This window comes from Habropoda laboriosa, unplaced genomic scaffold (genome assembly GCF_001263275.1).
Source record: "Habropoda laboriosa isolate 0110345459 unplaced genomic scaffold, ASM126327v1 scaffold561, whole genome shotgun sequence".
Taxonomy (NCBI): Eukaryota; Metazoa; Arthropoda; class Insecta; order Hymenoptera; family Apidae; genus Habropoda; species Habropoda laboriosa.
Window position 1 is genome coordinate 153697 of NW_017100686.1, and position 12344 is coordinate 166040.

General features: G+C 30.8%; 5 protein-coding genes across 5 annotated transcripts in view; 2 read left to right on the forward strand and 3 right to left on the reverse strand.

Moving 5' to 3' along the window:
* Positions 1-434, forward strand: part of LOC108576863 (NADH dehydrogenase [ubiquinone] 1 alpha subcomplex subunit 13) — a 1675-nt gene extending 1241 nt beyond the window's left edge. The window contains exon 3 of the mRNA XM_017939925.1: positions 227-434. Within this exon, the coding sequence (XP_017795414.1) occupies positions 227-434 (208 nt within the window). The remainder of the gene's footprint in view (positions 1-226) is intronic.
* A 190-nt stretch (positions 435-624) lies between these two features.
* LOC108576864 (ribosome biogenesis protein BMS1 homolog) lies at positions 625-4685 on the reverse strand. Its single transcript, XM_017939927.1, has 2 exons — positions 3592-4685; positions 625-3511 (listed from the first exon to the last, which is right to left on the reverse strand). The coding sequence occupies exons 1-2, from the start codon at positions 4443-4445 to the stop codon at positions 625-627; spliced, it is 3741 nt and encodes a 1246-aa protein (XP_017795416.1). The 5' UTR covers positions 4446-4685.
* Positions 4686-6073: 1388 nt separating this feature from the next.
* On the reverse strand, positions 6074-8099 carry LOC108576865 (translocating chain-associated membrane protein 1-like 1). Its single transcript, XM_017939928.1, has 7 exons — positions 7821-8099; positions 7256-7432; positions 7066-7181; positions 6773-6985; positions 6594-6703; positions 6227-6514; positions 6074-6144 (listed from the first exon to the last, which is right to left on the reverse strand). Exons 1-7 carry the CDS (start codon positions 7950-7952, stop codon positions 6074-6076), a joined length of 1107 nt encoding a protein of 368 aa, XP_017795417.1. The 5' UTR covers positions 7953-8099.
* A 1084-nt stretch (positions 8100-9183) lies between these two features.
* LOC108576922 (oligosaccharyltransferase complex subunit OSTC) lies at positions 9184-10289 on the forward strand. Its single transcript, XM_017939997.1, has 4 exons — positions 9184-9322; positions 9410-9483; positions 9558-9775; positions 10271-10289. Exons 1-4 carry the CDS (start codon positions 9184-9186, stop codon positions 10287-10289), a joined length of 450 nt encoding a protein of 149 aa, XP_017795486.1.
* Positions 10290-11531: 1242 nt separating this feature from the next.
* LOC108576912 (B-cell receptor-associated protein 31-like) lies at positions 11532-12338 on the reverse strand. The gene is made up of 2 exons (XM_017939985.1): positions 12061-12338; positions 11532-11965 (listed from the first exon to the last, which is right to left on the reverse strand). The coding sequence occupies exons 1-2, from the start codon at positions 12329-12331 to the stop codon at positions 11532-11534; spliced, it is 705 nt and encodes a 234-aa protein (XP_017795474.1). The 5' UTR covers positions 12332-12338.
* Between the last annotated feature and the right edge of the window lie 6 nt (positions 12339-12344).

The window sequence follows — 12344 nt, forward strand, 5'->3', positions numbered from 1 at the left end:
GAGAAACCCAGGACGAAACGCTCCAACCCTTCCTTTTCCGCCTATCCTCACTATTGGTTTCCTACAACCCTTCAAGGTATTTCTATAAAAAATAAACAAACTGTACGTTTATTAATTACATTGACTTTTCCTATATACCTTTAATGTTTCTAATGTTATAATAACGACTTACTTTTAGAAGCTCTTTATTTTATAGTACTAAGATAACAATGATTCTTTTTTACAGTATATTGAGATTCCTCAAAGAAGTGAGAACACTAGAGGAAGATGTGATGAAAGACTTTCCATATTGGGAAACTGGGACATATCTTGGAGAGCCTATATTTAAAACATTACCGGAAGATACATATGTAAGACCTCGTCCTGCAGACTGTTTTGCATTTATGTCTTATACTGACATCCCACTCGGCCCGACAGCACATCATTGGTACTAGTAAACTTTGTATTGTAAAATGCATGATAGTACATTATATTAAAGTATATACAGTAATAAAATTGTATTAACATAATAAGTGTTGGTTTTATTATGTATTATATATTTTAACAATGTTCTTTTTTTACAATATTTATTTTATTAAAGTACTATTTGATAAAAGTGTAGTACATTTAGTAAATGTACATATGTCACTGTTTCTTCTTCTTTTCTAACTTACTGAGTTCTCTGAATACATGTTTTTTCAATTCTTTTTGTCTTTGAAGTTTCCGTGCTTCTGCGGCAGCAATCTGAGTTTGATGCGCCTCTATTCTTCGTTTAGTCGCTTCTTTAAGTTGCTTTTGTTTATAAGCATAGTTGGTTTTGATCATTCTCATAAGTCTAGCTACCTTTGCTTCCTTTGGTTCACGTACTACAGCTACTCTGGCATCTTTGAGATTCGGCTTACCAGAAATTGGCATTAATTTTGGTTTATCTCGATACGGAAGATCTTTTTGCAAGCTTCGAGGAATGAATAGAGGCTTAAATACTTTTACCTGCCTCTCGATAGGCGTATACATAGAATCTTTATTAGCTGGCATTCGTATATTGTTTTCTCTCTTTAGTTGACCAGTTGTTTTCATTCCTTGCCATCGATTTTTTTCTTCAGGGGGTAATAGAAGCGATGTAACGGGATTATAAAATTTTGGAACATCAACCCTATACCATGTTCGACAAAAAACGATGTCACTCAGGAGTATTTTATCTTCGAATGTTGCACGGAAACATCCTTCTGGTTTTGACACGGCTTTCTTTATTTGACCACGTATACCGGATACGGTTTTTACTCTAGCACCTTCAAATTTTGCTACTTCGAGTGCCGAGTTAAACATATCTTTGATGAAAGCTGTTTTTTTGTAAATTTTCATCGGAACACCGGTAAGCTTTAATTTTTTCATGATCTGTGTACTCTTGTCTATTTCTACAATGGAACCTGTTGCCGCTATTCTAAAGCCTGGTGGCCTAGTTGCAACATCTTGCACCACCAGAATTCCCGTACTTTGTGGAGTAATAGGACCCCAAAAATGCGCCATACAGGCAACATGTTCTGGGGTATACTTTAACATTCTATTCCTCAAGTTATCTTCTAATTTCGAGAATATTGCTAACGTTTGAAATCGTCGCCAACCTACGGAAAGTATCAATGGATCTTTGCTCTTCAAAATCTTTGGATACCATCGATGTTTCTTAATTCTTGTGTGCACGTATCCTATGTTCTCCTCACCATGTAAAAGTCCCCCAATAATCAATGGATATGTAGGATCTAAATGACTAATAAGTTCACATGGCACAGTTTCTATCTCAACACGCACGTACATTCCTGGACGGTAACCTTCCAATTGTACCCTTACATTATCATCCATTCCCTCGAATTCTGATTTATTTAGATTTGCTTGTCTTTCGACTTCCAATTTTAACTCGTCGTAATAGGTCTTAGTTTCGCCGTTATCATACTCCAAATCAAATTGTTCCTTTAATTTTTTCTTTTTGTCCATTAGTTTCTTTCTTTCCTCTATTTCGTTCGATGTTGATTCTTTTGGTGCTTCTGTTTCATATTTCTCCCCAGTTTCTAAATCTTCGAAGTCTCCGTATAATTCCTCATCATTTATGTCGTCTAATTTTAAAAGCTCTTCGGCATCTTCCGATTCTTTCCATTTTCCAGTTACGAAACGATTCATCACGAGCACCTTATTTTTTTCGTCCAACCAGTCCCGTGGAGTTTCTGAGAAGAATATGCACTCTCCTTGATTTTGCAGTTCTCGTTCTTGTATCTTTTGTTTCTGTTGCTCTTGAACAATACGGAAGATACCACCTACATTGTTATCTTCTTCTTCATGTTCTTCTGCTTTCTTGTTTTCCTCTTCTTGCTTGTGAGTTTTATCGAATACTCCGTAAATGATTTTCATTAGATTTTTATTATTTCGTTGACGATTTTCAAACGCCGTTCTAGCTTTTTCAACTAAATTTGACTTCCATTTTAATTCATCTTCAACTTCTTTTTCTTCTGTAACCTTACGATCTTCTTCCACATTATCAGCTTCATCATTTTCCCTTTTCTTTTCCTCCTCCTTCTCCTCCTCTTCTTCTTCGTCGGAAGTTTCATTTCGAAAGTTAGTTTCTTTTTCTCTATTATCCATTTCTAGCCCAGTTCGGGAATCTTCATCGCTAAATTCATCAAAACTTTCGCTGTCGCTATTTCGTTCTTTGTTCCTTTTATTTGAACTTGAATTTAATTGATTAAGCGCTTCTGTGATTTTATTTTTTATTAAAATATCTGACTCCTTGGTCAGAGCATGATAAACGTCTAGGTCATGTGTTACTTTTGAAACGATACTTTCTATAAAACGTGGTGATTTGTGTTCGGTAGTATCCATGTTGCTATCGTTTTCCTCTTTCAAATCTGAATCTAAATCAAATAACGAACTTCTTCTTTTTTTAATTTGGACATTTTCTAGTTGGTGAACTTCGTTCTTTCTCTTGATGCCCTTATTCTCATTTTGTTCGTTCAATTTTGTTTCTTCATTATCTTCACGGTCACTTTCATCGCTGTTTTCATGATCACTTTCGTCTGACGCATCAGAAAATTTCGCTAATGATTCAAAATCAGGGAACAAAACCTTTCTTCTAATCCTACCATTATCCATCACAGTCTCTTCCATGTAACCCCCAAAATTTTCACTTACATCATGCGATTTTATCGGAGCTGCATTACTAAACAACTGCAACTCACTATGTTGTAACTTTTGATCTAATGTTTCTTGAGTGTCCATTAGAGCTCCAATCAAACCTGTCTCTTCTTCTTGATGTGAGTGACTACCACCTAATTCAACATAGACAGCATCTTTATCATATACTATACCACCAACACCAGAGAAAGGGGCATAAATTAGTCTTTCTTTCTCCACTAATGCACGTTTTTTTAACTGTTCTGGTAGAGGACATGGATCTGGTAAAAAGATAATATCTTTGATTTTAAGATCTCCACAACCAGGAATATGTACAGAGGTCTCTTTGCTTAAAGGAATTCCTCTGACATACCTATAACATTAATACATAATTAGTAATGAAAATGAAAAATGATATATCACAGCTAGATTTAGGTATGTATTTCTACGTACCCATATAAACTTATTGTTCTATCGATTTTTGGATTTTGTCTAATTAATTCTGGAGATGTTAAATCTTCCACTCGATCAGCAAGAATATAAGAATGCGTGGTACGCCATGTAAGAGGTCTAAACTTCATGACAGATATAAACCTAGCTAGATTTTTAACTTCTGTACGCAAATATTCTCCATGAACTAGTCCAGACAAATAAAATAATTTGGCTCCAGCATAAACTTCTGTCCAAAACCTTTGTTTCAATGTTTTCTTAGTCCTCTTCAACTGTTTTGCATTTTTAATTAAATCTAAGTGGGTTAAAACACCCATGATTCTAGGCATACCATGAACTTGACAAATATTTAAAAATTCAAATATTTCCATCTCAAAGCCAAAGGATGCATCCACTAAAAGCAAAACTAAATCAGCCACTTTTGCGATATCTATCATGCTGTTTATATCATTGTTGCATTCCATGAAAGTAATCCTTCTTTTTTTACCAGAAACAACAGTAACTGGACCAAGTATATTGGTTAATGGTTGTTTCACATAACTCTTAATGAGACATTGAATTACTAAAGATTTGCCAACTTTTGGAGGACCAACAACAGCAACTAAAATGGGTGGTGGTTCAAGAGGTGATCTATCAACCAGTGGTATATGTTGCTTCTTTGTTTCTATATCCTGTTTTCGTCTAAATCGTCTTTCTGCCTTAATCGCAGAATTAAATGTAAATGCTTTCGGATTTTTCTGTTTATCCGTTAATTCTTGACCATCATTCTTTTTCACTTTCTTTTTTTCAGCCTTACGGCCGGCATTACGTTCTCTGTGTGTTTTATGAGTAACTGTATTTTCAGATTTATTTGACATCTTCGGCTTTTTTATAAATATATTTTTTTATACTAATAATACATGAATCTCTGAATAGATCTGGCGCATTTCACGTTGGCGGTAAGGTTATGTTGAGTATATAATATATTTCTTAGATATAACTTGTACGAAACCATATCCACTGACGATACAATATTTTAAAAGATTTTATTATTTTAATCATATGTAAATATCATAACACATATGAAAAACATTAAAAAATGTAATCTGTGTATTCTACCACTATTCACTACCACGTGTATTCTATAGAAAACAATATCTATTGCTTGAACTATAGACAAGATAAATACAAAATAGACTGGACATATAATGTAAAAAAGCCTATTAATTCGAATAAAGTACAAGTAATTTAATTAACAAAACTTTTTAATGTAATATGGGGAACTTTACACGCTGTCAGTACAATGCTTCGATCTTATGTATACTACAGCAACAGTAGAAAATAAGGATAGCAACAGTACGATAAGTTAGACGAGGATAGGTACAGGTTAGACAAGGATAGAAGAAAATACAGTCTTCATTTTTATTTTCATTTCTAAGGAATTTGATATATTTGAACACCTGCCTTTCAATTCTAATCTCCCTTAGAATATGGATATTCTAAAATATGACAAGTATTACAACGTACAATTTTGATCTATGATATAGATATCTAACCTATACAAAATCATGAAACAAACATATCATGGCTTAAAGTTTTCATATCAGGATCTATTTAGAATAGCAGAACCAGCACTGTATCTAGTATATCTGGATAAACATTTGTTTAACGTTTATTTGTTAAGTTTTAACTTTTTCGCCTAGTCATTTTTGACACTTACAACCGCTTAAAAATGTACTCAACAATAATTATTTCTTTTCCTATTTTATTACTAGTCATTCAACTCTCGCTACCCAGTAATTAATTAAACTTTGAATAACAGAAATAAATAGCAATCCACTAATACACCACTCTCGAATAAAACTATATAATTACCGCGCAAAAATTCAGCTAGTTCCTATTGCAACTACAAAGTCATACCAACATAGAATATGGCAGATTTCTAATGAACAAAATGGCAGGTACTTAATCATGCGTAACTTTGTAAATACATTACACGAATTAAAAAGTTATCGCATGTTGTAAATTTTCAATATTATTTATAAACATACGCGTTCAATAATACCGATTATTGTATTCGATAACTATTAATTAACTTGAATATTTTATAAATTATGATTTGTTTGTTTTATACACAACTGTATTAAAATGATGTAGAATACTCTTTTGCAAAAAATCTTTTAATGTTACACTTATATGTCCTAAAAATGTAAAATAATAATGAAACTCATTCTCTGTATATGATGTGTAAGTATACATATAAAATTTTTTCCTTTAAGAGTGACATTTATCTACACTTAATGCAAAAATGTAACATACCATGGAAAGATCACACCATGAATTCAATAGTTTGAATTCTGAAATGATGTTAACATAATGAATGTTTTCATAAATACTAACATCGGATATCCTATTTATAATACATAGATAAATGAAATTGGATATTTAATCAGCCTTAGGTGAATCTCTTATTTTACTAAGTATTTATTTTATTTTCGTAGATAAACTATGATTTTTTCTTAGTTGCTTGATCAACTTCAGGTAGATCATCATCCTCAGACATGGCAGATTTTTTTCCTATACAGAAATAAAATTCACATTTCAAGATAAAACATTTAATACGGATAAACAACAAAAGCATTTTATCAACTTCTCTCACCTTCTTTTCGCTTTAACTTTTGTTTAGATTTTACCGTCGTTTGTACAGGAATTGCATTTTCTTGGGCACGTTTAATTTGCCTCTTAATAAATACATAAGAAAGGTAGCCTTGGAAACCAACGATGATGCTTAAAGCTGAGAATCGTACGACTAGATTGTTAAAATTCCCAGCAGCAAAATCAAATGCACTTTCAACTTTACTTAAACCATATAAGAACACTAAAGTAGCAATAGCTAGTGTTGCAACACGTGCAAAAATATAGGCTGAATTGGCAATAAGAAATGCCACTGTAATCAAATAATTCCAAAACATTAATAAAAAAGTAGTTTTATCTAAAGTAACATATCCTTATCTCATGATACTTACTTCTTGTCATCTTTTCTTTTTTTCCAACAAAATGAACAAGTCTAGCACCATGAAGCATAGCATCTCCCATGTAGTGTAAAACGAATAGTAGGATTCCTACTTGCTGGAAACTATATATAATATGTAAGTACTACAAAGCAGCACAAATGACATTGTACATAGAATAAAATTTGTCATACTTAAAAGCATAAGCTGCCAATGTGAAAAACAATCCAATTGTAGCTTGTGCAACACGGGATGGAATATCCTCTTTTTTTACCCTCTGGAAATATAATTCAGGGTAACAGTGCAGCCAATAAGAAAGCTGGCCAATAAAGAATAATTTTGAGGAAAAGGACATTGGTACTGGATAATCTTTCCATAATGAAGATATGTTTAACAATAAATCTTCTCTGAAAGAAACATAAGTGCATTATAATTAATTGTGCATAAAAATTATTATACATTTTATTCTTAGATATTTATTCCTTACCTGATAATTATGTCTATACCCCAAATAACAGATAATATACAAAACAGAATCAGTTGGCTGGATTCATTAAATTTAGCAAGTTTTACTTTACTAAGATGCAAACGTTTTGAAACTTTCTGAAAAATAATATCAGTGGTGCTTTTATTGAAATACTTAAATAAGAAAATGCATTGCACTCAGTACAACTTACATCAAAGATATATTCCTGAAATACAGCATGCATTACAATTGTTATCAAGAGGTAGAAAAATACAGCACATGCATCTTTCCAACCATTAGTATATTTCATTGGTACAGTTGGATCTTCTATGTCTGAAGTTATATTGTGATGTATAGCAATAAATGTATATGCCCATGGTGATGTTGCCTAAAAAATAATTTGCGAAATTAGTAATGAGAAACAAAAGAATTGAATCTGTTACAGAATGTTCACTGTTGTGTATAATAAACGAAAGTGAAAATAAATAATAAATATAAATACACATACGAAAAAACCAGGAACATTATCTAATACATTATTTAAAATTAATTAGAATTTACTACGTACATTTGTATCGATCAACAACTACCGGTCATGATAAATAACATATGGTTATCGTATTAATGTTATTTCAAATTAACATAAAGTATAAAATATTCATTGATCACCATTCGAATCAAATAATCGCGTTAAACGAATAAAAATGATCAAAATGTGGAAAAAATGTATACGCAATATAAAAATATCATTAAGAACGAAGAAACTGAATACTGACCTGCACCATTAGACCCGTTACAAAAGTAATCGCTACGCAAGAAACGATATCTCCATGATTTTGAATCACAAATTCATGACTGAATATAGGAGGGTTTTTATTTGAATTTTTGCGACCTTTTATTGCAACCATTTTTTGTGACACGAAACACTGTTCTCAGTCACAAGTCCTCGATGTTCCACAGACAAGTAGTATGTATGTAACCCGGACAATTTACAGCACTGCCGTCAAATGATTAAATGTATAACCAATTACACCTGCAGGCCTACCGCACATACACCGCACCTACACACATAAATACATATGCCCAAGAAGCAACGCATGGAAACACGCAGTCAACGTCGAACAATGTGGCGCTTTCTATCTTTACTTGTTGGCACCACATAAATCAGTATAGCATCGAAAACATTTATTAAAGTTATTAATGTTTACATATTTTCAACATATTTGTTATATCATCTGAAAGATTGATTTTTGTTTAGCATAATGACAATAGTTTTTATTATTAAAACTTTGCGTATCACTATACGGACATGCTGTTGTTTTCAAGCGCGACGAAGTTATGATACGTAATCGCAATGATGTCCCGTTTAAAATTCTTAGCAGTAATACACATACGCGGATAAAATTAACGAACATAATGACAATAGTATTAAATGATACAAAGGGAAAGTTTGTAAGATACACATTATTAATAGTATTAGGAACATTTTCAGTAGTCATAATATCTCTATAAATAATTTATCGATAAATAAATGTACTCTTAATAGTTTGCGACGATAAAGTGAAAAACATATTCAACAACAATTCGATGTTGGAACAGAGATAAAGTGTAAAATTCATTGATCGACAATGAGTTGAAAATATATACTATTAAAAATATATACATACTATTCGAGTCTTTTACACATCAATAATGATTCTTTGCATAACAATAGTGATACACATTTTCGTTCAATTTATATTCGGCGCTTTTTAGAATTCACACTACGGGCCACATAACAAGGTACAAGTTGGTAGCACTTAAGTAACTATAATACTTACTCCTTAAATTAGTTCATACTTTATATAGTTTAAAGATAGAGAATTATAAAGGAGCGAAAAACGTTTTCTTGTACAAAAAACGTTATTGTAGTATAATATAGCGTTTGAAGAAAATAAAGTTAAGTAGCATAAACAGTGGTCTCATTTTCTCTTGTTGAGCTCTCTCATCTAAAGAAAAAGCGAAAGAGCAACGCTACAAAAGTGTATCTCAACCGCCATCTACTAAATGTTATAGCAAACATGAAATTCTATTGTTTTGTATGAACAAAGCGGGAGTGTGGCATATTGTATACGATAGTATTTTAATTTCTTTTTAAACATGGAGTGTATATATCGTTTACCATTTTTAGCATTAGAAGTACCTAATTTAAAATTAAAAAGACCATCATGGTTTGTGAAACCTAATGCTATGGTAGTTTTCTCGTTTATACTTTTATCATATTTTCTAGTAACTGGAGGTTAGAATTCTCTAGAATATCAATATTTTATATATTTTTATCAATGAAATAAAGATAAAAATTCTTTCAATAATATATTTTTTAAAGGTATAATATATGATGTAATTGTGGAACCACCTAGTGTGGGATCAACAACAGATGAACATGGTCATACAAGACCTGTAAGCAAATAGACAGAATATTTTTTCATTAACATTTAATATTTTTGTAATAATTATATACTTATTTCTTATAGGTTGCATTTATGCCATACCGTGTAAATGGTCAGTATATTATGGAAGGATTAGCATCTAGTTTCCTTTTTACTCTAGGTGGAATTGGTTTCATAGTGCTAGACCAAACGCATAGTCCATCTACTCCAAAACTTAATAGAATTCTTTTAATATGTGTTGGATTTATTAGTGTTACTGTATCTTTTATTACCTGTTGGATTTTCATGAGGATGAAATTACCGTAAGATTTCTATTAATTTTATACAAAGTTGGTATAATGCATTACAAAATTTATACAGTTACAAAGATTTCTATATTACAGCTAATTTATTTTGTGTTCTTCATCTGTACTATACTTTGTTTAAATTGTGTTTCATAGATTGCAATAATATTTAATAAACATGTGGTTTTTATATTAATCCTTTGAGTGGCACAAAAGATAGGTACTGACTATGCATATATCATTGTGTATTATCTGTTGCTTTTGTATAGTATCTTTCATTTAGTATTATTACTTCTTCAAGCTGCTAAACTTTAAGATTTTTATATCTATTGAAGTAAATTTTGTTAGATTTAGTATATGTATAAATTAAATAAGATGTAGGATACTTTCATAAGATATAACAGCTGAAATTTATACCATTACAATTAAAATGTGTTTAAGAAAATTTACTTTTAAGGTACTACAAAATAGTGCACAATATTATTTATGTTAATAAGTTTATATATTTTTCAGGGGATATTTACAATCTTAAATTTAATGGATGTGAAAATGAAATGAAACGAAATTTAATATTTTTTATGTACTAAAACTATGGCATTTTTCTACTAAATATATTAAAAATGTAATTTATAAAAAATAAAATTATGAAAAAATTCTGTCAAATATATTTCAAAAGAGAAGGAATTCTTATTTACTTGGACCTGTTTTTATTTCTTTATAAGAATAATACCAACTACTTAAACCAAGACCACTCAGGTAGCCGTTTTGGGAGCAAAGCGCTCTTTTTTGCTTCAAGCAGAGCCGAGAGCAGCGGTCAATGCTGAACAATTTCCAAATAAAAATCATCCATCGTATCACATTTTTTAACGTATAGTCAAAACTCTTTGGGAAATGGGATGTTTAAATTAACAGAAAATTATTTGGTATTTAATATTTTATTTCATATGTAGCAAATAATATCATTGAAATTTAACAAAATATGTTTTCGGAATAAACAATTACTAAATTATACAATAAACAATATTAAAATATTTATTCATAACAATTTTTATTAATTTAAAATCAATACTGCTATAATTATAATTAAATTATATGATTGCATTCATTAATAGTTATTGTACTATAAATATTTCGAATAAAATACATTTAATCATGTACTTACACCACACAAATTTAGTATACAGGATGCATCACGCCATTGAGACAAAATTGTTGTGGGGAAAGTTGAATGATATGGTAATGTATTTTCCTACGACTTCACTTTCTTTAGTGCAATAATACACCCGATCAGAAATGTAAGATATCTCACGAAATATTGGTTTTTTAAACATTGTACTTTAATACTTTTTCACGTAGAATATTCTGAGAAGTTGGTACGAGTAAAAAAAGAATTACAATTCCATTACAAAAAAAGTGCATTTACATTTTTCATATTTACTTCTTTCGTCGTTGCACTTATGAAGAAAGTCGTAGGAAAATAGATATTACCATACCATTCAACCTTTCTCTCAACACTTTTTTTCTATCTTTTACCAAATTCGAGATATAACCCGTCCCAATTGCGCGATGCACCCTGTATAGGATTTTACAAAATAAAATTATTTATTAAATAATTTACTGTATTTATCTTGTTATCTATACAATACAAATATACCATAACAGAACTATATAATATAAAATATGAATTACAGTAAAATTTTATATGAAAATTGAATTTTAGTTGAATAAAATAATTAATAAAAGAAAACGAAAAATAGGATAATATAGGTATATTTTAATCACTTTTTTTATCACCATTTGACTTAAGACATTCAGTCTGATGTTCATCAGATAGGCGATCATATTCCTTGGCAAGGGATACAGCTTGAGATTTTATAGCCTCTTTGTCTTTCTTTTCTTTTGTAAGTTCTTGCTCTAATTCTTGTTTTTTGGCTTGTAACTGTTTAATTTGGTTTTTTAACTTTGATAGTGCTGTATCATGAGCTTCATTTGAATCATTCTGTGCACTTTCTCCAATTGTTTTTTGTGATAACAAGCTTTTTGCTGTTGTAGTTGCAGAATAAGCTTGTCGCAGAGCTGCTTCACTTTGTGCTAGTAATGTGGCTTGTGCAGAAATTAAAATCACAAGACGCCTTATAACAAGACTTAAAAACAATGCAAAGCCAGATATATAACAGTTTCTTTGTGCCCGAAACAATCTCATATTACCTGTATAATATAATACCATCATACATGAAAAAAGTATTACCATTGAGTTTCTTAAAGTGATTAGAACATAACATTTGTAATCAAGTAATATGTACCTTGCATTTCAGCATCCAAATGAGTATGCTCTGAAGGATCTCCAAGTGTAGAATATTTCCGTGTTTCTCTAATAGCATCCAATAGGAGTAAAACTAATATTGCAAGTAAAGCTAAGAAATAAAATGATGCTTGATTGCCTAAACTTTGTAGGAATCTAGATTTAAAAATTTTTTGCCATCTAGTGGGAGAAATTATTGGCAAAACCAATAGTAATACTATTACAATTTCAACATAAAGAAATCCCGCAATTAAAGTCCACTGTAGGCTCATCTTTACGATTTCA